This window comes from Bubalus kerabau, chromosome 22 (assembly GCF_029407905.1).
Source record: "Bubalus kerabau isolate K-KA32 ecotype Philippines breed swamp buffalo chromosome 22, PCC_UOA_SB_1v2, whole genome shotgun sequence".
In the NCBI taxonomy this organism is placed as follows: domain Eukaryota; kingdom Metazoa; phylum Chordata; class Mammalia; order Artiodactyla; family Bovidae; genus Bubalus; species Bubalus kerabau.
This window is the reverse complement of record NC_073645.1, coordinates 16,616,553-16,642,580: the sequence shown is the minus strand read 5'-3', so window position 1 is coordinate 16,642,580 and position 26,028 is coordinate 16,616,553. Positions and strand designations below refer to the sequence as shown.

The following is a 26,028-nucleotide window of genomic DNA, read 5'->3' as shown; positions in this document are numbered from 1 at the left end:
ACATGGTTCTCAGCCCAGAGACCACTTTGACAGATTGGAAACATTCTTTCAGGCTCCCACCACTACCTATCTCTGTTGTATACAGGGAGAAATGAGTGAAAAACTGAAAATTTTCCTTAAAGCATTATTTTGATCTGTTTTTTATTATTTGGATTTTAAGGGAGGAGAATGGGGTCAGGGAGGGGCTGAGTGGGTGGTAACTGGGAGCTGGGGAAGAAAACTCCTTAGGATTTCCTTAAGCACCACCTTCTGCTCCTCCCCTTCCCACGCTCCCTCTTTATAGTTCCAACTTTGCCACAAATCAATTGTGTGAATCCTCTTGGGCAAGTCACTTAATCACTGAGCTTTTGTTTCCTCATCTGGGATCGAAGAGAAAGGTTGTGAACAGCTGCTGTGATCTGCCACTTAGGGAGAAAGGAAAGATTGAATGAGCAGTTTATAAAGCATATAACACTTTCAAAATGTGAGTGGTTGTTAGGATTAGTTTTTTTTTTTTTTTTTAGGATTAGTTTTGTACAGTGGCATCTATCTCACATTTTCTAACAATGTGAAAGCTACCTGTTGAAAGAAGGATACTTGTAACACCCTAGGTCCCCAAACTACAACTGTAAGAAACCTGTAGTTCACTGTGGCAAGAGGTATTAAATGGAGGTTTTGTTCATTTGCTTAAACCTTCATAAACTCTCTATTAGCTTGTCACTTTGGGAATGAACAACCATTGATATGTATGTAGCAAAACTTGCTCCTTGTAAGGAAAGGTATGACAAACCTAAACACCATGTATTAAAAAGCAGAGACATCACTTTGCTCACAAAGGTCCATATAGTCATTTTCTAGTAGTCATGTACAGATGTGGGAGTTGGACCATACAGAAGGCTGAGCACTGAAGAATCGATACTTTCAAATTGTGGTGCTGGAGAAGACTCTTGAGAGTCCCTTGGACTGCAAGGAGATCAAACCAGTCAATCCTAAAGGAAATCAACCCTGAATGTTCACTGGATGGACTGATGCTCATGCTGAATGAAGCTCCAGTACTTTGGCCACCTGATGCAAAGAGCTGACTACTGGAAAAGACTGGGATGCTAGGAAAGATTGAAGGCGGAGGGAGAAGGGGATGACAGAGGATGAGATGGTTGGATGGCACCACCAACTCCATGGACATGAGTTTGAGTAAGCTCCGAAAGCTGGTGATGGACAGGGAAGCCTGGAGTGTTGAGATCATGGGGTCGCAGAGTCAGACATGACTGAGCGACTGAACTGAACAAAACTGAAGATTCATTGACAGGATTTTAGTTTATACCCAGGTTTATGATCTCTGTGATGCATGAAGTAAGATACACTGGTCCTGTAACTGAAGAGCCATGGATGGTTCCCTGAGACGTTATTTTTTATATCAAGTAACATGAATAGTGTTGGGGGGGTATGTGGTCTTATAGTGAGACATCAAAGACTCATACCACCACTGGCTTGAAATTCTGTCTTACTAACCTCTGCCTTGAATGGGGAAGAAAGGGTGTTTGTGGGATGGTTCTGATTCCAGACATTTTCTCTCTGGGCACCTCCTTCACATTCAGGAGAGCCAAAGGTAAGCTTCATTTCCGCCTGTGGTTTTGATAGTGGGTGGATGGATTCCACAGAAGGGAGGTTTTGATTTATAATCTATTAGCCCAATCATTTACTTGTTCAGGTTTATAGGTCATCCATTTAGAAGTTAGAAATGGATCAGGTCTAATTTTAAATATGTCTGGGTCTATGGGACTGGGTAGGGAGCAAACAGCAAAGTAAAATTGCTCAATCTTCTATTATATTGGCTGTGAAACACATAGAGATATGAGAGAAAAGGCTTTAAAGGGTCATTTGAATAAATGATTATTTGCATAAAAGTTTTTCTTTTGGTATAGGGATTTTTAATTGATCTATTATATTTGGGAATTTATTTTTTGCAAACCTGCAATTTAGGACTACATAATAGTCCATGATCTTGCAATGGAAGTCCTGGTTATAGTTCTGTTAACATCAACAGTTGTTGAATGCCTCACATTTTTTCTTCAGCACCATTCTCTTGATCAGGTATTCTGTTCCTCTTATTTGGCATGCTTCTACTCACCTCCTCTCTTGCCTGTTTTCCATCCTAGAAAGGGTTAGATGCCCCTTTTATTATTCCCATAGTGCCTGAGGATAACTTAGTCCACACTAAAAAAATAATGACTTGTTTTCATCTTTGTCATAAGTCTGGGTTCCTTTAGAGCAAGGGCTCTGGTATCATCTTTGTAGCCAGCATATATGGTGTGATGTCTGGACCTTAACTGTTTGGACGTCAGGACACTAAGGTGGGAGAGGACTGGGAGTTAAGAGCTAAGTCCTAATTGTAACTTTTTGCTCTATGATCTTGGACAAGTGATCTTCAATTTCCTTACAAGTGGCTCACCTTGTTGTCTTGTTAAGATGCAGATTCTGGCTCAGTAGGTCTCTGGTGGTTTCCAAAATTTTGCATTTTAACAAGCGCCCAAGAAGAGCTAGTGCTGCCAGTTCAAGAACTACAGAAAACTAGACAACATTTAATGGCTTTTCCAGCTTTTACCATCTGTAATTTTAGTCATTGTTTTAAATTCTGAACAGAATTGCTAGATATGCTATAATTATTAAACATCTGTCCATCTCCAGTTTATCAGAATGCAAAACACTGACAATTCTCTGCCTTATTATGAAGTTGTAAGACAATGTCTCTAAAATTGAAGGTAATTTTACTACTCCCAAGATTTTGACTTTGACAGGTTAAAAATCAAATAGATGTCTGGAAAAGCATTTGAGTTAGCACCAGCTTGTCATCTAAATGTTGATACTTGCTTGTTTGCTCTTTGATGCATATTGGAGAACATTTGCAATAAATAAAATGCTAATGAGGGAGCTGAAATGGGTAGACATGTGACCTCCTGAGTATAAATACAGAGACAGGCAAGCTGTTGAGGAATTCATCATCAGAGGAGGAGTTCCTGATCATTTCCTTTAGTTCTCCAGAAGGTGAGGATCAAATTATTTTAAGACATATTGATAGAAATGCTATAGGTAAAAGGCAGATTGTGTCTATTGAATATGGATTGCTGGGGATGGGGCTTGTTTGAAAACATTGCTACTGTTTCTTTTGAGTGTAACTTCCTCAAGAAGTCAGATATTTGACTTGGGAGCATTGCCAGATTAGAAATTTATAGCTCTGTTGATCTCATGTACAGATGTTGAAAAGTAGTTGGATTAATTTTTATTTCTGATTTACAGAAAAACTCCACCTCGTCCACACCAGGAGTATTAAACAGGCATAGTTTCAGTGTCCAAATGAGTTATATATGTGCCTGGGGTGGACTCTGATCACTTTTTTCCCCCTCTAACAAAATGAAAATCTGGACAAGAGAAATTAAACCCTGAGAAAAGTACAGAATGTAGCATATAATTGAGGGTGGGTATCTTAATTATGATGAAATTTTCACCTCCTACAGAATAAGACAATTTTTCCTACCAAAGTGACTTGTATTTCATTTCCTAACCATGGCTGCGGATTGGACAAAGTTTTAGAGCTTATTTTTCACCCTCATCATTGCATTTTAATCATTTGTGACCCTTGGTTCCCCTAAACCTAACTAGCTGGGACAAGCACAGTAGAGGGATTTGGGTGTAAGCGGTGGCAGTGAAACCAAAATGAATAGCCTTTGGTTTTTGCTCCTGGAACTCCAGCCCTCTTCCTCCTCCTGGTGGGGCTTTATAGGAAGGAGCTTAGGCCTTCCCTGTGGTGCACGTGGAGCTTTTTTTACTGTTGCCTTTTAATGCTGTCCTTTTGACTGGGGGTCTTAATGGAGGTTGCCTCATGGCTTATTTAATCTTAATGTTGCTGCTAGGTTGGAACACATTTTTGAGGTTGTAATGTATGTTGAACCCAAATTGAAGTTTTTGAAGCCAGCTGTGAACCAGAGGTATTTGCTGCAGTCCAAACAGATTGTCTTTTGGGAAATACCTTAACCAGGATTATTATTGTTGTGACCCTCTTTGGAGGCTTTAGATAGAACATTTTTTTTTACCCTGAGAATTTCTTTTAACAACACAAAACCATTTTTAAAGACTTTACATTTAGACATTTTAATTTGTCTTTGGTATTGAATTTAAATAGCTTATGGCTAATGAAATAGGAGTTATTTAATATTATTATGTAGTATATAATGTTAATATGGTATATGTAATATATAATATGTTAATACTGTATAATATATGTAATATATGTTTATATATATGCAATATATATGTTACTATTATATAATATATGTAATATAAATATATAATGTAATATATAATATGATATACTATATGTAATAGATAATATAAATATATTATAATATATTACATATATAATATTATGCCTTTTCACTTCCAAATTGCTTTTGAATTTTTCATGGTGGCCTTATGACTCCAAAATGTTCGTATTATATTTTATGTTTTGTTTTTAAAGAAACTACTTTTTACTGTAAAATACAGCAAGATTATTAATACTATAAAGTACTTTTTAAAAAATCAGTATTATATATTTTTTAATTAATTAATTTATTTTACTTTACAATATTGTATTGGTTTTGCCATACATTGACTTGAATCCACCATGAGTGTACATGTGTTCCCCATCCTGAACCCCCTTCCCACCTCCCTCCCCATCCCATCCCTCTGGGTCATCCCAGTGCACCAGCCCTGAGCACCCTGTATCATGCATTAAACCTGGACTGGCGATTCGTTTCACATATGATAATTTACATATTTCAGTGCCATTCTCCCATATCATCCCACCCTCGCCCTCTCCCACAGAGTCCAAAAGACTGTTCAATACATCTGTGTCTCTTTTGCTGTCTCGCATAAAGGGTTATAGTTACCTTCTTTCTAAATTCCATATATATGCATTAGTATACTGTATTGGTGTTTTTCTTTCTGGCTTACTTCACTCGGTATAATAGGCTCCAGTTTCATCCACCTCATTAGAATTGATTCAAATGTATTCTTTTTAATGGCTGAGTATTAATCAGTATTATATTTTTATATATAAAGTGAAAGAGGAGAGGGAAAAAGTTGGCTTAAAACTCAACATTCAGAAAACTAAGATCATGCATCCAGTCCCATCACTTCATGGCAAGTAGATGGGGAAACAATGGAAACAGTGAGAGACTTTATTTTGGGGGGCTACAAAATCACTGCAGATGGTGACTGCAGTCGTGAAATTAAAAGACATTTTCTCCTTGGAACAAAAGCTATGACCAACCTAGACAGCGTGTGAAAAAGCAGAGACATTACTTTGCCAACAAAGGTTCATCTAGTCAAAGCTATGGTTTTTCCGGTAGTCATGTATGGATGTGAGAGTTGGAATGTAAAGAAAGCTGAGTGACGAAGAATTGATGCTTTTGAACTGTGGTGTTGGAGAAGACTCTTGAAAGTCCCCTGGACTGCAAGGAGATCCAACCTGTCAATCCTAAAGGAAATCAGTCCTGAATATTCATTGGAAAGACTGATGCTGAAGCTGAAACTCCAATACTTTGGCCACCTCACACGAAGAACTGACCCATTGGAACAGGCCCTGATGCTGGGAAAGATTGAAGGTGGGAGGAGAAGGGGACGACAGAGGATGAGATGGTAGATGGCATCACCACATGATGGATATGAGTTTGAGTAGGCTCTGGGAATTGGTGGTGGACAGGAAAGCCTGGTGTGCTGAAGTCCATGGGGTTGCAAAGAGTCAGACATGACTGAGTGACTAAACTGAACTGAGCTGATGATGTATAGTATTGAGCTCCAGCATTCCAAATAGATCTAGGGGACTTTAAAAAAATTTTTATATTGGAGTATAGTTGATTTGCGGAGACAGCAATGGCACCCCACTCCAGTACTCTTGCCTGGAAAATCCCATGGACAAAGGAGCCTGGTAGGCTGCAGTCCGTGCTAAGGGTCGGACACGACTGAGCAACTTCACTTTCACTTTTCACTTTCATGCATTGGAGAAGGAAATGGCAACGCACTCCAGTGTTCTCGCCTGGAGAATCCCAGGGACGGGGGAGCCTGGTGGGCTGCCGTCTATGGGGTTGCACAGAGTCGGACACGACTGAAGCGACTTAGCAGCAGCAGCATAGTTGATTTGCAGTGTTGTGTTAGTTTCAGGTATACAGCAGTGATTCAGTTATACACATACATATATCTATTCTTTTTCAGATCCTTTTCCCATATAGGTTGTTACAAAGCACTTAGTTCCCTGTGCTATACCATAGGTTAGGGGACATTCTTAATAAGAGTGAACCTCTTTGGTTTATCAGTTGTTACCCAGAAGACTAGTTACTGATGATTTCATAGAAAAAGATATTCTGATAAAAGCAAACTGGATTTTCCCTTCCTTAATCTCCAGAGATTTCTAACGCCAAAAAAAAAAAAAAGAAATTTTTATCCAAAATTAGTTGCATGCCTGTTTATGTCCCCTTTGCTTTATCTTTATTATTTTTTAGAAATTTTATTTTTTTTTAATTTAGTTTTGGCTGTGCTGGGTCATGTTGTGGCTCACAGGTTCTTTGTTGCCATGAGCAGGATTTCTCTAGTTGCAGAGAGTCGGGGCCACTCTCTAGCTGGGGTTCCCTTGTTGTGGAGCACAGTCTCTAGAACATGGGCTCAGTAGTTGTGGCACACAGGCTTAGCTGCCCCAAGGCACGTGGGATCTTCCCGGACCAGGGATCGAACCCAAGTCCCTTGCATTAGCAGGTGGATCCTTAACCACTAGACAAACAGGGAAGTCCTGATTTACCATTAAATCTGGATGTCTGTCAGTTGTTAAAGGGCAGTTAGATCCATTTCTTTTGTGTTCCAGGTGAAAAGCAAATGTGTTAGCACAGGATCATTTTTTTCCTCTGTAGTTTTGGAAAATTTTTTTGCTTCATCTGATTTGTATTTTGACCTGCTCAATTTTGGTCTCTTAAGCAGTCCCCAGCATAGACAAAAATAGCGTTTATTCTTAGTCTCAAAAACGTACATATTGCAAATTTGGAAAACCCCTTCACTGTACTCATACGAACTTGTGGGTGCAGAGAAGGGATGGGTCCCTTCCCATCACTGTAACTCCAGCCTTCGTCTAGAAGAAAGGAGAGGACTAGCAGCGAAAGGGAAGTTCTTTGTAAGAGAAATCATCTAACATGTCTGTTACGATCATTGAACTGTTCCTACTGTGGCATTCAACTCTTCACCAGATTACAGAAATTTCTTGGGGTCCTTCCAGCTTTTCGTTTGTTTGTTTTTGTGTGTTTACTTTTGCTGCCTTCATAAGACAACCCAGGTCTCTTCTTTTTATTAGGCCTTCAGAGGGTTTTTCCCTCAGTGGTGTTGCTTCCTAGGTTCTGAGCAAGTGAATATCAGACCCGTGAGTTCCAGATCTACCCTGTCTCTGAATATCATAAGTTTGAGCAGTGTTTTGGTTGACCCAATAATAATACTTTCTCAATTTATCACCTCACTTACTCTCATAGATACCCCTGAAGTATGTTGGAAAGCAGTTATTGGTATTTTAAAACTCTTCTAGGTCAGCACAGTAATCAACTTATGGCCCAATCCTGTCACAAATCCCCATTGATGTGTTCTAGATACAAATATGGCTCAACAAAAGCAATACTTTTACCATTTATCTGAAAGAATGATGGTTAAGATGGAGAAGACCAATGATTATACTCTATGGCTATAAAAAGTTTCCTCTAGAGTCTGGATCAAATGGCAGAGTAGGAATATCTTGAGCGCACCTCCTCCCATGGACACACCAAAACTGCAACTACATGTGGAACAACTGTCTTGAGAATGACTAAGGACTAGCAAGACAGATTTTCAGATTTGTTATATACTACGACTGAACTGAACTGAACTGAACCCCATGGTAGCCACAAACAAAAACCTATAGTATAATAGATACACAAAAAATAAAGAGAAAGGAATACAAACATAACCCTAAAGAAAGTCATCAAATCACAAGGGAAAGGAATATGAGAATAAGAAAGGAACAGAGAAGAATTACAAAAACAACCAGAAAACAGTTAACAAAATGGCCATAAGTATATTGCTAAAAATAATTGCTTTAAATGTAAATGAACTAAATGCTCTAATCAAAAGACATAGGATGGCTAAGTGGATATAAAAAAAGACCCCATTTATATGCTGCCTGCAAGAAACTCACTTCAGATTTATACACACAGACTGAAAGTGAAGGGATGGAAAAAGATTTTATGCAAATAGAAATGTAAGAAAGCTGGATTAGCAAAACTTACAGTAGACAAAATAGGTTTTGAAACAAAGACTGTTACAAAAGACAAAAAAAGGACATTACAGTAAGTCCCCTACATACGAACCTTTAGTTACGTTTCCAACTTTCAAAGATGTGAATGTGCATTCACATATACAATCACGTAAGTTAGCTCACAGGTCTGGCTTATGCTGTCACGTGCTTGTATCCTCTACAAGTGGTTTTGCTTTTGTGTGCTTTACAGTGTGTGTGCCGAGTTGCTTCAGTCATGTCCAGCTCTTAGCAACCCTGTAGGCTGTAGCCCACCAGGCTCCTCTGTCTATGGGATTCTCCAGGCAAGAATACTGGAGTGGGTTGCCCTTCCCTTCTCCAGGGGATCTTCCCTACCCAGGGATTGAACCCAAGTCTCTTATGTCTCCTGCACTGGCAGGCAAGTTGTTTACCACTAGCACCGCCTGGGAAGCCCATTGTATAGTACTGTATAGAGAAAATAAGAACCACTGTTACTCTAAGTTAAAAAAGCAATTTGAACTTTTTTTTTCTGCATTGAAAGCTAGAATTGTTCATTTTATATTTGGATCTTAGTGTAACTTTTGGAATATGAATTTATAACTGAATCTTGAGATGTGAAACCATGAAATAAGAAATACTAATGAATCAATGTAAGAAGTGCCAATCATCACAAGACAGGTACAAAGAAATGTGAGCAAAAAACAACAACAAACAAGTGTTGGTGAAGATGTGGAGAAAAGGGAATCCTTTGGTGGGCTATAAATTGGAGCATGCACTACGGAGAACAGCATGGAAGTGTCTCAAAAAAATTAAAAGTAGAACTACCATGCAGTCTAGCAAATTCTGGGTATTTATCTAAAGAGTATGAGAACACTGATTTGAAAAATATTGGCAGTCCTATGTTCGTTGTGGCATTATTTTAGTAACTAAGATATGGAAGTAACCTAAGTGTTTGATGGATGAATGGCAGATGGCAAGGTTTCATTATTTTTCATGGCTGAATAATATTCCTGTGTGTGTATGTGTGTGTGAGGTGTGTACAGCATGGATGGACCTACAGGTGTATTATGCTAAGTGAAATAAGTCAGACAGAGAAAGACAGATACCATATGATTTCATTTATATGTGGAATCTAAAAACAAATCAAGTGAACAAACAAAACAGACTCATAGATGCAGAGGGAAAATCCTTGGTTTCTAGCAGAAAGAATGGAGAGGGAGTTGGGCAAAATTGGTGAAGGTGATTAAGAGGTATAAATTTCCAGTCATAAATAAGTCAATGGGAATGTGTGGAATGTAGTCAGTAATATTTAAGAACTTCGTCTTGTGACAGACGGTGACTAGACTTCCTGTGTGATCAGTGTGTAATGAGTCACTGTTGTGCACCTGACACTAGTATTGTATGTCAGGTGTACTTCGTTGCACACATTTTTTACTCTGATAATATATGTGTTTGCTTGTTACTCCTTGATCATTAAAACAAAAAGAAACCACAATCCAACAATTAATAAGTTTTTTTCTTTTCAGTTTCCAAAAAAAGACTTACAGCAAAATGAATAATCCAGCAATCAAGAGAATAGGAAATCATATCATCAAATCTCATGAAGACAAGCGAGAATACCGCGGACTTGAGCTGGCCAATGGGATCAAAGTACTTCTTGTCAGTGATCCAACAACAGATAAATCATCAGCAGCACTTGATGTACACATAGGTACAATTTAAAATTGTGAATTAAGCTTTGTTCAGCTTCATTGACCTCATGTTTACAGTTATTTGGACTCTCCATATTTATGCAATGGAGACTTGGCAGTTACCAGTTTGATGTATGTGTGTACAGTAGCCCTGTACAGCTCTTGGTAATCTACAGTTGTCTATGTTAAATCACCCTGCCTTTACCAGGCTTCCTTGGTGGCTCACATGGTAAAGAATCCACCTGCAATGCGGAAGACCTGGGTTTGATCGCTAGGCTGGGAAGATCCCCTTAGAGGAGGCTTGACAACCCAGTTCAGTTTTCTTGCCTGGAGAATCCCCATGGACAGAAGAGCCTGATGGGCTACAGTCCACGGGGTCACAAAGAGTCGGACTCTACTGAGCGACTAAGCACACACACACCTTTACCAGGAATGTCATATTAGGTTTCCAGCAAAAGTGACTTAGCAGCAAGGAAATTCATTCCTATCCTTTACGGTAATAGTTCCACTGCCTTTACTTTCATATACACTTGATACACTAGGAGTAGCATATTTCCTAAATTCTTGTGTGCACTTTTCTTCCACATTTAATGCTGCTTTAATCAAGTTACTTCTAATCTATGTGTACATTTAGTTTTTTCCCTCTCTGAAAAACTTTTTTTTAATTCAATGGCATTTTAGAATTGGGGAAATAAGATAGTAACCATCGTTAAGTTGGACAAATGATTATCGTCACGCACAATTCAGTGTGCCTTGCAAATTGTCATCTAATTTGAAGTTGCTCAACTCTTAAGTGAAGTATATATACAAAAAGTGACTGAAACAAAATATTTCGCTCAACGTTTCCCAGCGAGTAGACCTGCTAACTTGTGCTCTTAGCACCACCTTATATTGTCTCCTTCAATAAAATATAAAAGCTAGAATTTTCTAGCTCTTATAAAACAGTGAATTCATCTCTTTCTCTCAGTGTGATGTGTGAGGACACTACTGTCCAGAGAGGCTAAGTATCTGCTGAAAGTCACCAAGTAACTGATGTCAATCTGATGATGACAGATTTTAATTTCTTGGGCTCCAGAATCACTGTGGACGGTGACTGCAGCCATGAAATTGAAAGACACTTGCTTCTTGATAGGAAAGCAATGACAAACCTAGATAGCATATTAAAAAGCAGAGATATCACTTTGCTGACAAAGGTTCATATAGTCCAGATAGTCAAAGCTTTGGTTTTTCCAGTAGTCATGTATGGATATTAGAGTTAGACCATAAAGAAGCCTGAGTGCTGAAGAATTGATGCTTTCGAATTGTGGTGCTGGAGAAGACTCGTGCGAGTCCCTTGGACAGCAAGGAGATCAATCCTAAAGGAAATCAACCCTGAATATTCGTTGGAAGGACTGTTGCTGAAGCTCCAATACTTTGGTTACGTGATGCAAAGAGCCAGCTCATTAGAAAAGACCTGATGCTGGAAAAGATTGAAGGCAAAAGGAGGAGGGGGCATCAGAGGATAAGATGGTTAGATAGCATCACCGACGCAATGGCCATGAATTTGAGCAAACTCTAGGAGATAGTGAAGGGGAGAGGGGAGCCTGGCATGCGTAACCCATAGGGTCGCAAAGAGTCAGACACAACTGAGCAGCTGAACAGCGACAACAAACTGATGTCAAAAGCTAGGGCTAGAATGTAAGTTGTACCATTTAGAGTAGCTTGTACTTAACTTTCTGTAATTATGGTTGGAGTTGCCATTGCTAACAGAAGTTCCAAATCACCTGTGATTCATCTGTCCTTGATATCTTTCAACATACAAAACAAATGATTTATTATATATATATTTTCCCTTCTCTTTCAGGTTCATTGTCAGATCCTCCAAATATTGCTGGCTTAAGTCATTTTTGTGAACATATGTTATTTTTGGGAACAAAGAAATACCCTAAAGAAAATGAATACAGCCAGTTTCTCAGTGAGCATGCAGGAAGTTCAAATGCCTTCACTAGTGGAGAGCATACCAATTACTATTTTGATGTTTCTCATGAACACCTAGAAGGTGCGCTAGACAGGTAATGCTGAAAATACCCTGTGAATTATCTCGCTTTGTTGAATTATCATGTTAATAACAATACTTACTATTTTTACAAAAATGTCTTCACAGCTTTATAGCTTAAACAAGATATTTTAACCAGTATTTTGTTGTTGTTGTTGTTTTAACCAGTACTTTTTTACCCCTGGGTTTTATAAACAGAAAATAATGAGTGATGTTATATATTTACTTTGTAGTAGAGGAGAAATAATGACATGACTTTAAACCAGCTTTCAGGACTACAAAATGTTTTTTTGACCTATAAAATTTTCACCAGCCTTTCCCATTCTAACTGGTATTGCATATGAGGCATATGATGAAGAATAAACTGTACTCGTGTCATGAATATCTTTTCAAACATATTTCTGTTCCAGAATACAAGAACTTAAATATTCTGTTCTCCTTTATTTCCTCAGTCCTCAAGGATATTTAGTGGATACAGAATGTTTTGACCTGCTGTTTCAACCCTGGGGATATTTTGTGAAAGTATTTTCTGGAGCAGCCTCCATTAGGCTAATTAAATTTCTTGGTCAATTTTCTAAGGGGCTAACAGTATCTAATTTTTCATTATATCAGTGATTTGATTCATTGTTTGTTCAAAGTGTAATTTTTCCCTTGGTGAATTTTTATAGTTCTCTGTGTTACCAAGAAGGTGTAATTCTGCAGTGATTTTGATGGATCTATAATGAAGTTTGATTTCACAGTTTTTAATTCTCAGCTTTAATTGCTTATTTAAATTAATAGTCCTTTTTTTTTTCCAAACCTAATAGTTTGAATTTGTTCTGTAGCACAAAGAACATTAACAGAAGAACAAAGGCATGGGTTCAGGATACAGGACTGGGTCAGAGTAGTCTGTTTCTTACTTACTCTAGCTTATGTTTCAGTCTTTAGGCAGCAGCTTTGAGATGTAATCATTTTCTGTATGTATTCCCAAAAGACTTCCATTAATGAGTTCCTTGGGATCATACACCGAATTTAATTTCCTGCTTTACAAATGCCTCAGCAGATGTTCATATAATAGATCTCTGTACGATGGAGGATGTCTGTTACTTGGATCAGAGTGAAAAAAAAAAAAAAAAAGGGCAACTTGTATAGGGCATCTTTTAAAAGTACTGATTATACTGTGTCAGAACTATGATGTGGCTTTGTCCAGCTATGGTATGTAGCTATTAGGTACTTTTCCCAGCCTGAGTGTATTGAGGTAGGTGAAAGTGGTTAATATGTCCAGAATTATCTGTTTCCGTATATCATTAATTATAGGCTCCAGATAGAGTTTCCCTTCGGGTTGGTATGTGTACAGTACTTAGCACAGGACTGTATTCACTGTGTGCTTAAAATAATACCAAGTAATGGGAACAGCGTCTTTGATGGCTGCCCTGTGAGGTGCAATTGCTGAGACGTTTGTAAACCCAGGAGTCTCTGGGCCCACTGAATAGTAGTCCTGTTCAGACAGTCTCTGCCCTCAGTTTTATCTGAATTCTGGATGTTTTTTTTTTTTATAAGATGGGGTCTAAATTTAAGAATTACTATATGAAATCATTTAAATTGCAACCTGGTGTAAAAGAGTTAATTTATTAACTAAAGGAATCTTAGTTCAGCTTTGGTACTACTATTAAAGAACAACTTCAAGAAAAATATAGGTTACTTATGTTAAAGTTACATGCCATTTTATTTGTCAAACCACTGCTTTTAAATTTTAAAAATTCTCTTAATATTTCATAAAAGTCCATGATTATATCTTAGTCAAACCACTGTCATATGTTTTTTATACTATTATTTTTTTCACTAATTATAAAGTTCTTAAGAAGGAAAAATATTCAAATAGAGCCTTTTAAATAGGTCACTTAGTTTGTCCTAAAATGCCTGAGTCTTAGTGAAATTGCACTTAAAACTAAATTTAATATTTATTGCCTGAGAACTATCAGCTGCGTTTTCCTTTCTTGGAGAATTAGCCATGTACAACAGAGATTTTTATAAACATCCCAAATTGCAAATCTTAAATAGATAGATTAGATTGCTGTTGTCTTATAAATCTGCCCCACTGTTTTGCAAGTCTGCCCTGACTTTTTATTGTTGTATTGTGATTTATATTAGGAAATATATATTTGGCCTTTGTCCCTTATCCTAGACAGTAGCTCCTGAAACTCTTGGAATTTCCTTAGTGTTGAGAGCCATAAAGTTGCATTTTGTTATTTTAATGAAGTGACTTTAGGAAAGTCCCTTGATAATTTGAGGCTAGGTGTTGGTTGCCAGGTATCCACCCCTGTATTTAGAAGGTTGGAACTTTCAGTCCACAAGCTGGAGGTTGATTTCAGACACCAATGCCCAGTGATTTACTCAATTCTTTTGAAGTTTGGAGAGCCTACAGATTAGTGAACACGTGAAGATGTGGGGAGAGTGGCCTACCTAGAGGGCATAGAAGCTCCGTACCCTTCCCACATACTTTGCTTTACGCATCTCTTTCATCTAGCTGTTCTTGAATCATATCCTTTTATAATAAATTCAGTAATCTAGTAAGTAAAATGTTTCTCTGAGTCCTGTAGCTGATCTAGAATATTAATTGCACCCAAGGAGGTGGTTGTGGGAACCTCTGATCTATGATCTATAGCGGTTGGTCAGAAGCCCAGGTGACAACCTGGACCTGTGGTTGGTGTTTGAAGTTGGGGACAGAGGGGAAGGGGTGAGAGGGAGGGATGAGTCTTGTAGGACCTGTGAGATCTCATGATATCAATTGAGTTGAATTTTAGGATACCCAACTGGTGAATTGCTTGGTGATATGGTAACAACACATGGGAATTGTCAAAATCAGAGGTTAATCTTTTTATATTTTCACTAATTAGGTGACATATCTGGGGTAGAGTTCTCTGAATTTACATACGTATAATATTATTTTTTTCTTATATTACTTAGAACTTATGTTCCTTTTCGCTTTGTAGCAGTTTTAGTTTTCTCTGATTCTGTAGAATTCCTATTTCCTAAGTTTCAAACATTTTTTAAAACATTTTTCTGAGGCCACTCTTAAAATAACAGCTTTCAAATTGTTAATTATGTTTCACACCCTTAGATTTGCACAGTTTTTCCTGTGCCCCTTGTTTGATGAGAGCTGCAAAGACAGAGAGGTGAATGCAGTTGATTCAGAACATGAGAAGAATGTGATGAACGATGCCTGGAGACTCTTTCAGCTGGAAAAAGCTACAGGGAATCCCAAACATCCCTTCAGTAAATTTGGAACAGGTTTGTCAGCAACGGCTTTAATGCATTAGTTCTCCTTAACCTCATTTAAACCATGGCCTCTTTGCCCAGTATTGTATTTTACAGTTTAGGATAGAAGATTGCAGAACTCCTTAGAGTTTGGAGCTGATAAGTGGTTGTTATATCATTGTTCCTCCCTGGCCTTTCTTTCTTTTTTTTTTAATAATGGTTTATTTGCTTGTGTCGGGTCTTGGTTGCATCATGCATGAGGATCTTCTGTTGCAGCAAACAGACTTCAGTTGTGGTGAGTCGACTCTGAAGCACAGAGACTTTGTTGCTCTGTGGCACGTGGGGTCTTGGTTCCCTGACCAGGGTCAAGCCTGCGTCCCCTGCATTGCAAGGCAGATTATTAGCCCCTGGGCCACTAGGGAAGTCCTGCCCTGGTATTTCTTAAACCATACCCCTACATGTATGTTGTTTGGCAGGTCTTTGGGGAAACACCTATATTTGACCTAAAAAAAGGGTTAAAGCTTAGGTATTTGAGCTTTGTGCAGAAGGTGATAGGTTAATGATAAGGAAGAGTAACAAAATATGAAACAAGTTTATTGGATAACAAGATATAAAATTAAATTTAGATTTTAGAAATAGTAAGAATGAAGTGGTAATCGTTCTTTTAACGGATGAGTAACATTTTGGCTAGTAGTTCAAAAAAAAAGATGTCAATAAGAGTTGGGCTCTTGGCATTGGATGTTTTTTTTTAATTGAAGTGTAGTCAATGTACAATATTATGTAATTTTCAGGTGTACAACAGAAGGATTCTGGCATTGGACTTTGAATGTAATATATGAAATGATATTCTCAAAATTGTAATAACAGTGGCCTAACCAGTTATTTAGCCCTCTAGAGGGTACCTCTGGCCATCCCATACAAATAGGGGTCTAGCTATTTCAGGAGCAGAGCAGTTAAGAGTTGTGAGTAGATATTAACCAGCATTTCAAGGAGAGGAGATAATAGAGCTCTTTATTCTGAATAAATGGGATGTCTACTTCAAGGGTTATTGAATCCCCTACTCCCATTGCCTCCGCCTCTACTATCTACAGATAGATAAATGCATGGCGTCTGCTTCAGGCCTGACTGTAGAAGACACACAAGGTCCCTGCTGTCAAAGTGCTGCAACATCCTAGTAGAAGATTAGACATGGGATGACAGGGAGTAGCATAAAATAAATTTGAAGATACCTGATTTTGTAATTGTACCCTTTTTCTTTATTCAGTTTTTCATTAAAAAGTACAGCTAAAATATTTAAATAATACAAAAGTATGTTTTAAAAAAACAAAAACTAAAAGTTGCCCTTTTCTTTATTGACTGTTGCCATTCCCACTTTACCAGATGTAATCATTGTGAAAGGTTGCTATGATTTTTAAAACACTGCTTTGGGGATTATAAAATAGCATAAAAAAAAAGATTGTTTAGTGTACTTAAATTTATGCTTTTAAGTTTATTTTGGGGACTTTTGAAAAAGACTATGAAGCCAGCCTTCTTTCAGTTTGAATACCATTCCAATATATCCAGCAGCAACCAGGGAATTAGCATAGCAAAATAGGAGTCTATAAAAACTCCAATTAGAAGCAGCGATACTGTATTCTTTAGACTTGTAACACTTGGCACCTTGTATCTTTGCTAAGGTGAATATTGTGGTCCTTAAAATGTCTATGTAATGATTAATTTTCTGAAAAGTGGCTTTTATAGAGGACATGAGCATACATGGTATATCGAGGGAATATGAATTTAAAAACCAAATTTCAAAATCACTACATCCAATGACTGTTGTCCTTTAAATAGTCCCTTTGGCAGGTTAGGTGCTTCCACCAACAATGCTGCTATTGTCAGAACGTGTTAGAACTCTTTTTTGGGAGTTGCCTTCTTTAAAATGGTCTCACTGGTGATAAATCACAGTCAGCATAGTCAGGAAGCAGCCACAGATCTTCCAGAAATAAATCCAGTGAATAAGGTGAGCAGTATTGCCTCTGGTCACAAACACAAAACAATCGTAAGATATCTTAAGGTATCAGGAGTGATAAGTGAAGAAAAACATTGAATGGTCAATTATGTAGAGGTGGAATTTGGGAGCCTATTTGTTTTCATAACCTCTGACAAGGCTAGGCAGTTAGTCAACAAAGTATGAAGTAATATAAACAGCTGAGAGGTGAGTTAGCCAGACTTGGTACAAAAGTACAGAAAGTGTGATGTAAGGAATGCAAACACTAAGTTACCTGTTGATTTTAGAAATATAAACTAATGTTGAGCTTTTTTGGAGTAGAGGTTCTGTCCATTGTTAAGGTCACAGACAAGTTTGAAAATGTGATAAAAGCTGTAATAAATACCCTTACTTAAAGTTATTCTTTTCAGAACAAACCTTGTCAGAAATCATACTTAATTTACTTTTATTATTTTTTAGTAACTTCAGATGATTCTATGAATGTGGCCCATTTTGTCCATCTAGGGAATGTGGTTTATTGTAATATTAATAATACTTTAAAGCTAGGTGTTTTTAAATGAGCAAAGATCAAGCATTGTGTGCTTTTAAGAAAACCTTACAATAAAATGCTTGTCCTTAACAGTACTTTTTCATGTACTGAAAAAGTGGTCAGTGGCTTTCAAACTTTTCTTTATACAACCCACAGTACATTTTATTCATGGCACATGTAAGCCACTGGAACAAAAGTATTATCAAACATTACCTATCTTATATTTTCAGATGTAGTCTGGTACCCTCTGTTATATATATATATATATATATATATTTTTTTTTTTTTTTTTAATTTAGGTCTTTCAATACGTTAAATTTATTTCCTCACAATCGAGTGGGTTCCACAGTTTAAGTAATTCAAAGTGATAGGCAGTCATTTCAGTAGACTCAAGAAAAGCATTTGTTAAAACACCTTCATGAACAAAGCAACAAAAAAGCACTCATTCATGAACAAAACAACAAAAAAACTCTTTTTGAGTTGATAAAGACTTATGTCAAACATGATTAATTCTGAAGTTTCAAAGAGATTTCTGTTGAAAGACAAAAACAAAGAAGAATACTTTCTAATCATTTTTTTTGTTCAGCTCTGCTATAGGTACCAGTCATTACAGGAAGTCAAGGGAAAAAACAAGTGATAAGTAAGAGGTTGAAAGGAAGAAAGAGAAAACTTCTTGCTTCCATATGATATGATTGCATAAAAAATTCAAGATCTTCAGATTAATCATCAAAAATAAGATAATTCACCACGTTGTCAAAAGAAGAGAAGCACTAAAATTGCATTCTTGTATTTTGCGTGTGTGCTCAGTTGCTTCAGTCGTGTCTGACTCTTTTGTGACCCCTTGGACTGTAGCCTGCCAGGCTCTTCTGTCCATGGGCTTCTCCAGGCAAAAATACTGGAGTGGGTTACCATGGCCTTCTCCAGATTGAACCTGAGTCTCTTGAGTCTCCTGTATTAGCAGGCAAATTCTTTACCACTAGCGCCACCTGGGTAACCCCTTTTCTTGTATTGATAGTAATCAATTAGAAAAATACTACAGGAAATATTTCGTTCATAATATAAAAATAGCTGTAAGGTATTTAGAAATAACACTAACAGAGGAGCAAGAAAAATATAATGGATGTAAAAGAATGCCTGAGTAAATGAGAAGATAAACCATGTTCATGGATGGGTAAACTCAATATTACAAGATACATTTCACCCTGAATTTATCTAAATTCAGTATTGTGCCATTTGAAAGCATGAGGTTTTTTTGTTTTTTTCTTTTTAATAATCTTATAATCTGATTATAAATTAATATGAAAGAGTAAAGGGCCAAGAATAACTAAGATAATTTTGAAGAACAACAAAGAAGACACTACTTCTACCAGGTACCAAGACTTTAGTTGTTAAAGTAGTGAAATTGATGCAAAAGTACCTGAAGATAACAGTAGAACATATTATGAACCCTAGAAGCATATCCACAAGTGTTTGGAAACTTAGACATAAGACAGAGGCACATGACAAATGAGTAAGGAAAGGGTGGACCTTTCAATGACTGGTGCAATCATGTAGAGATGAATAAAATTAGATCTCCTCTCACACCATGCACAAAAATAAATTCTAGGTTGATTGGACCTAATTATAGAAAAAAACTTTATATAACTTTTAGAAGAAAATATTTTTTAAAAAATATTAAGCTAGGAAAAGTGTTCTCAAGCATACATATCACAAACCATATTTTTAATGGTAAAGCATATATTTAGATATAAATTTGGTTACATTAAAACTTAAAATTTCTGTTCAGTACAGACACAAAAAAGACAAGCACATACACAGTAAAAATGTTTGCAAAGCAGTATAGCAGATAAGAACGTCTGTAAGTAAGTAAGTAAAAGATAAAAACTTCTGTAAGTAAGTAAGTGAAAGATAAAAGCAGTTCATTAGAGAAAGAGAAATAGGCAAAGGCTATTTAGAGTCAGTTCCTTTGTTTGAAAGTCATTTTTGTAGTTATGTGCTAAATCTGTCTCCACACACGTGTCTTCATTAACTGCCTATGTGATCTCTCTAGCCTCAGACTTCAGCCAGGAATCCCACCTCCCAGTATCAGATTCCTCTGTGATGTAAAGCTTGTACTCTGATGGCGAGCTGTGCTGAGGTTGAATCATTGTTCTACCACTGAGCAGCCAAGAGTGGGCCAGTTTCTTAACTTCTGTAAGCCTCAGTTTCCTCCCATGTCTGGTTGGTATAAAGTGGTTAGCCAAAAGTCTGGTCCTAATGGTACTCAGTAAATGAGAGGTTCTATAATAACAGTATGATAGAGGATCAGTGACATAGTGGTTAAGAATCCTCCTGCCAATGTAGGAGATGCAGGTTCAATCGCTGGGTCAGGAAGATCCCCTTGGAGGAGGAAATGGCAACCCACTCCAGTAATCTTGCCAAAAAGAATCCCATGGACAGAGGAGCTTGGTGGGCTACAAGTCCATGGGTTCATAAAGAGTCAAACATGACTGAGCAACAGAGCACACACACACAGCTGTGAAAAATAGCAAAATTTTTAAAAAGTCTTTGCCATGAAGTTGTGAGGGGCAGCCACAACTTGATGCAGTGGGTTTGATGCAGTGATTGTAGGACAGTGTTATTAGAGAAATGTACTCCTGTTCTCTTTTTAAGCTGAACCACTGATTGGTGATAACATTCCCTTTGCCCCTTCATTTGTCACTCACATACACCTTTAGTTATAGTTCCACAGTTGCTGATAAATTTTATGCCTTTTCTCTGCCCTGTTGCCTTAAAAAAATTTTTTTTCTCTGCCTCTCCATGAAATAAAAGCAGAAGCAGTTGAATTTTTTAAAGTTGTTTGGAACAGGAAAGGAAAATTTTAGTTCTGATTATTCTTAGTGATCTGTTTCTCTAAACCTAACCCAACAGACACTGTGGGAGCAATTGGGTTTAGTCAGTCAGCAAAGGAAATAGAAAAAAATCAGGATGTGGGTGAGGGAAACAAAACAGGCACTCCTTAATGGAAAGAAAGACAAAGTGGGAGGGCACCTGGAAATAGAGGGTGGGGCTGTACCTAGATACAGGTGATGTTTTTCTGTCTTAATTGTTAAGTGACAATTATGCTTTGTAGCACATACCACAAAGGATTATAGGAATCTGAGTACGGTATTATACATATGCTCAGATTCTCTCTTTCTCTGTTGACAAGTAATTTTTTAAAGGTCTTCTACATGTAAAGTGCATTAGAAAATGCAAAGAAGTGTGAATCAATGTCTTTGCACTAAAGGTACTTTTAGTTTAGTTGGATAGGCAAGTCAAACTCAGAATTTCACTGGAGTATAATCTCTTGATTGATTTTCTCTTCTTATTTCCTCCTTGCCAATTTTTACTGAGTGCTGCACTAAGCACTTTGCCTGGATTATTTAACTTAATTCTCACAATATCCCCAGTAGGTACATGCCCTTATTATTTCTATCTTATTGATGAGTGAACTAAGACTTTAGAGAAGTAATTAAATTGCTTAGGGTCACTCAGCTTTTGATTGCTAGAGCCAGGTCTGGTGCCCTTAACCACTGTACTATTCCTCCTGCTTTATGATTGCCTAGAAATAAATTCTCCAGGATCTCAGAGGAGGTGCAAGTTGAATTTTCCTGAAGGGTGGGTAGGATTGTCTTAAGAAGAGGAAGAGTCACTCTTAGAAGAAAAGGAAAAGGAACTATTATTTATTGTATGAGCATTAAGTGCCACCCACTGGGCAGGCGTTTTACCTAATATGATTTCACTTAACCTTCACCACAGTACTGAAATTTTCATCATCCGTTTGACAGATGCCAAAATTAATGCTGACAGAATAAGTAGACCAAAGTTTCATAGGCTTGTGGGGGATACAGGGCGGAGGGAAAAGAGGGAGGCTGGTAGTAGAAGTGTCTGTAGGTTATGGGATTCAGTATCAGGTCAGCCTGAACTTCAAGTCTGTGTTTCTTGTGATAATGGTAGTGAAAGTGAAAGTCGCTCAGTTGCATCCAGTTCTTGGCGACCCCATGGACTGTACAGTCCATGAAGTTCTCCAGGCCAGAATACTGGAGTGGGTAACCTTTCCCTTCTCCAGGGGGTCTTTGCAACGCAGGGATTGAACCCAGGTCTCCCACATTGCAGATGGATTCTTTACCAGCAGAGCCACAAGGGAAGCCCAAGAATACTGCAGTGGGTAGTCTATCCCTTCTCCAGTGGATCTTCCCAACCCAGGAATCAAGATAATGTTAGGTTGACCCACAAAATCATGATGAGAGGCAAAGACCAAGGAGTGAGCCCAGTGTCATTTGGAGAGCCTGAGTTAGAGAAGTTTGGCCGTAATAAAGGATGCTTTTGTAGGAAGGAGTAGGGAAATGGATTAGAACCAAAAAATATTATGAAATATCAACCAGAAGGTAGTTGAACACCTCATGATACACTGGGATGATGATAATGACACAAAATTTAGACCCCAGTAAAAGTTACTTACTTTTTTCTCCATTTCGTCTCTCCATTCCTTTCTAAGTGAACAATTTGGAACATATAAAAGTAGACAAAATATTGTTAAGAACCCTGCGTATACATCACTTTGCCCCTGACCAGTCCTGTCTGACCCACATTCCCAGTCACCATCTTCCATTATTTTGAAGAGATCCCAGACATCATTTTATTCGCACATATTTCAATATATGTCTGTAAAGATAATGACTTTTTAAAAAACATGGTAAAAGTACCATTATCATTAATATCACCAACTATGCAGGCAGTGTTCAAATTTCTAGTTGTCTAATGAAAGTTTTAATTTTTAAAATTTATTTGAATTAGGATCCACTTAAGTTTCAAATAGTCTATTAGTTTCAAATAGTCATCTCTCTCCTCTACTCCCTCCCTTTGACTCCCTGGAATTTATTTATTGAAAATCAGGATGTTTGTTATGTAGGACTTTTCATAGCCTAGCTTTTGCTGATTGCATTCCCAGGAACATAGTTTAATATATTCCTCTTTCTTCTGTATTCCCACAAGTTGGCAGTTGGATATAGAGGCCTGATTAGATTCATGTTTATTTGTTTTTGAAGAAGGCTTCATAGATGGTGATGTGTTCTTTCGTTGGGGGGCATATAATGTCTAGTTTGCTCTCTGTTTATGTTGATAACAACCGTCCTCAAATGCATCACCCCTGTAATTTTAATTCTGTTACTTTTTCTCATATTGATTTGCTTGAGTACTACTATAAAAAGAAAATCTCCTTTTCTGCTATTTGGCTCCCCAGCGGTACAGTTATAGAAAAAAGCAAGATAAATGTTTGATTCATTCCCTTTATTTACCAGTTTGCAAAATATTGAGTTGGTTCCCTGGCATCTTTGAATGATGACTAATTTATTTATTTTTTTTAGTATCATGATAATTCATAGATATAAAAATATTTGATATGGTTTAGACTGCTTAGTCATTTATTAGTCTCCAGGTTTTTCCATGGCTTTTGTTAGTACCTTTTTTTTTCCCCTTGCTAGGAAATGTGTCTATGGAAAACTAGAAATTTAAGTGTACAGTTGCTTTATTGTGGCGTTTAAGAGGCTTTCACTTCAAGTCCCCTTTCTTTAGTAACTCATGTCTCACACTTGCATGTCCTTACCCAGATGCAGAAGAATTATCCTTTTTAATTTTTTAGGAAAATTGATAGATATCCAAAGACTTTGGTTTCTTCCAGGATTTTTAGAAGATTTCTATAGCAAGAAGAAAGAGATTTTTTTTAATCTTTAAAAAAAAAAAAGATTATAATAATTCCAAGTAACTAACTGTAGATATATTAAACTAACCTTCAGGATCTTGGGTTTTCAGAGAACAGTTTAGAGTTTCATGGTTATAACTAACAAATAGACTTTTCCTTGAGAACCTATGAGACATATAGTTGGAGACAACTTTGATTTCTCAAGCATATTTCTAAAACTTCCAACTCAGTCTTTCCCACAGAGTGTAAGAATTATTTGGCTGGCTTTAGAATTTTCCAGGAAAATGCATTCTGTTTACTTGAAAATCAGCACTCATATACATTAGTACTGAGTTTGTAAGCCTTTTTTTAAAAAATAGGATTTATAGTTCATGTGAAGAACTGGAGAAGGAAATGGCAACTTACTTCATTATTCTTGCCTGGGAAATCCCATGGACAGAGGAACCTGGTGGGTCATAGTCCATGTAGTTGCAGTCAAACACAACTGAGTGAGTGAGCACACGTAGTTCTTGTAATGAAAATATAGAATAAAATTTACTGATCTTACAATATACAAAACCCTCTTCAATATCCGTTAATCACTTTTCATAAACTTCATAGCAACCCAAGTTCCTGTTAAGTAATTATTGTCTGATAGATGCTATGCTGAGCCATAGCACAGATAATTCATTTAATCCTCATAGCAATCCTGTGAGATTGGTTCTCATGATTCTTATTTATGAGTAAGAAAAGTGGAGCTTAGAGAGGTAAAGAAACTTGCCTGTGCCTCACAGCTAGTGTCAGGGTTTGACCCTTTTTCTTAACAACTGGGCATGTATCCATGTTGAGATATTTGTAGACTTTTCCAGGGTTGCTTAATTAGAAGATGATGGAGTCAGGATGAGAAACCCTGAATCTCCCAATCTCCAAGCCAGTGCTCTCTCCTAGCAGGCCCAGAGTGGAGGCCCCAGTGAGTCAGCAACCCTGACAGCCTCAGTCTTCTGCTGGAGCTTACTCTTATGGTGACAGAGCCAGAAAGGTAGGATTCAAGATTTATGTAGCAGCATTTTAATTTGATAGAAGTGTCCCTGCTGACTTAGTGCTAAATGAGGACAATATATGTGTAGAGACTGAACTGGTATTTGTTATCCCAGCCACATTCACATTGCTGTCCACATACAGATTCTTAGGCAGAGGAAGGTTATCTGGACCATTTACAGAGCTTTCTTCCCTACTTTAATGACACGGATCCTATGCTGTATTCAGAAGCCAGAACCTCCTACAATTCAAATCATAATAAAAGTAGCTTCAACTGGTTGTCTATTTTGTGCTATACATCAAGTATTATATTCATTTCTTTAATGTTTTTACAGATTTATTATTTGTCATAAAAGAGATTAGTACAAAAGCTTTGCCCAGGTCATTCTTTACACACTACTTGAAGAAACAGAACATTTCAAGTACAGTTTGAGCATCTGTTGCACAATTCCCTAATTGCATTTTCCTCCCTGCTCCCAAGTGATAACATTGCTAAGTCATGCATTTATTTCTAAGCAATGTGTTGTATAGTTTTTTAGTTTTATAAAAACGGTATTTTGTAACTAATCTCTACCACTTGTATTTTTTCATTTAATGTATATTTGTAGGAGTTATCCATATTGGTGAATGTGTTTCTGATAAATTTTTTTTGCTGCTTTCTGAAAAATGTATTGAATACATTACTATTCTTTGTCCTTTTTCCTATTGATTCAATAGTGCTGCTATAAGCATTCTTACACATGTTTTCTTGTACACAGAGTTCTCTAGGGTTATAGGAGTGAAACTCTGGGAGTAGAATTACTGTGTATTAGGATATGTACATCTTTAGATTGCACAGATATTGCCAAATTGTTTCTTACAGTAGTTGATCCAGTTTGCACTCCCTTATGCAGCATCTGAGTTCTCGTTTCACCACACTGCTTGGTATCATCAGACTTTTATTCTATTAATTGGTTGTTAAATATTAGTCTTACACTTTTTTGCACCTTTTCTTTTTTTAATTTGGTGTAAGTCTACCAATGTCGGGACAGCAGATTGAGCCTAAGGAAGTCTTGTTCAAGGTCATGTAACCAGAAGACGATTGACCCTGGATTAGCTGATAGCTCTGCTCACACCAAAGCAGTGCTTGTTCGTCTGCACCTCCCTGCCCAGGGATGACGGCTCTGATAGTATTAAGTATTCTCTGTGTTATGTCCTGCTTTTCTGTTCATTTCCTCAACTATTTCTTGAGAACTTCCACTAGCTAGCCTTCTTGTTTTTAAAAAACTTTTTAAAAAGATTTAATAAAAGGGCTAATCAACTTAATAACTAGCCTGACTCTTTGGCCCATTTACTCCTAGTATTCATGTTTTTCTGTCAATGTATTAAGAGCTGACTGTCTGACCCCAGGAGAGTCATAGTGGAGACCATTTCCTCTTTCTAATTCAGGAGCGTCTTAGGATACAGGACTGGCATTCTGGGCTGTGTTCCCAAATGGACCAGAGTTCCCTTCTATCATTACATAATAGAAA

General features: G+C 37.3%; 1 protein-coding gene across 6 annotated transcripts in view; it reads left to right on the top strand.

The window, feature by feature from the left end:
• The window catches only part of IDE (insulin degrading enzyme), a 95,673-nt gene that overhangs the window by 21,333 nt on the left and 48,312 nt on the right, over positions 1 to 26,028 (top strand). For 4 of the 6 annotated variants that reach the window (XR_008707151.1, XM_055560571.1, XM_055560570.1 and 1 more), the window contains 3 exons: positions 9,823 to 10,007; positions 11,831 to 12,038; positions 15,123 to 15,292. Coding sequence is in view for 5 of the 6 variants with exons in the window: in XM_055560571.1 (XP_055416546.1) it covers positions 9,823 to 10,007; positions 11,831 to 12,038; positions 15,123 to 15,292 (563 nt within the window). In the remaining variant the exon portion in view is untranslated. Of the gene's footprint in view, positions 1 to 3,273; positions 3,452 to 9,822; positions 10,008 to 11,830; positions 12,039 to 15,122; positions 15,293 to 26,028 lie in introns of all 6 variants that reach the window. The other 2 variants (XM_055560574.1, XM_055560573.1) reach the window with 1 other exon arrangement.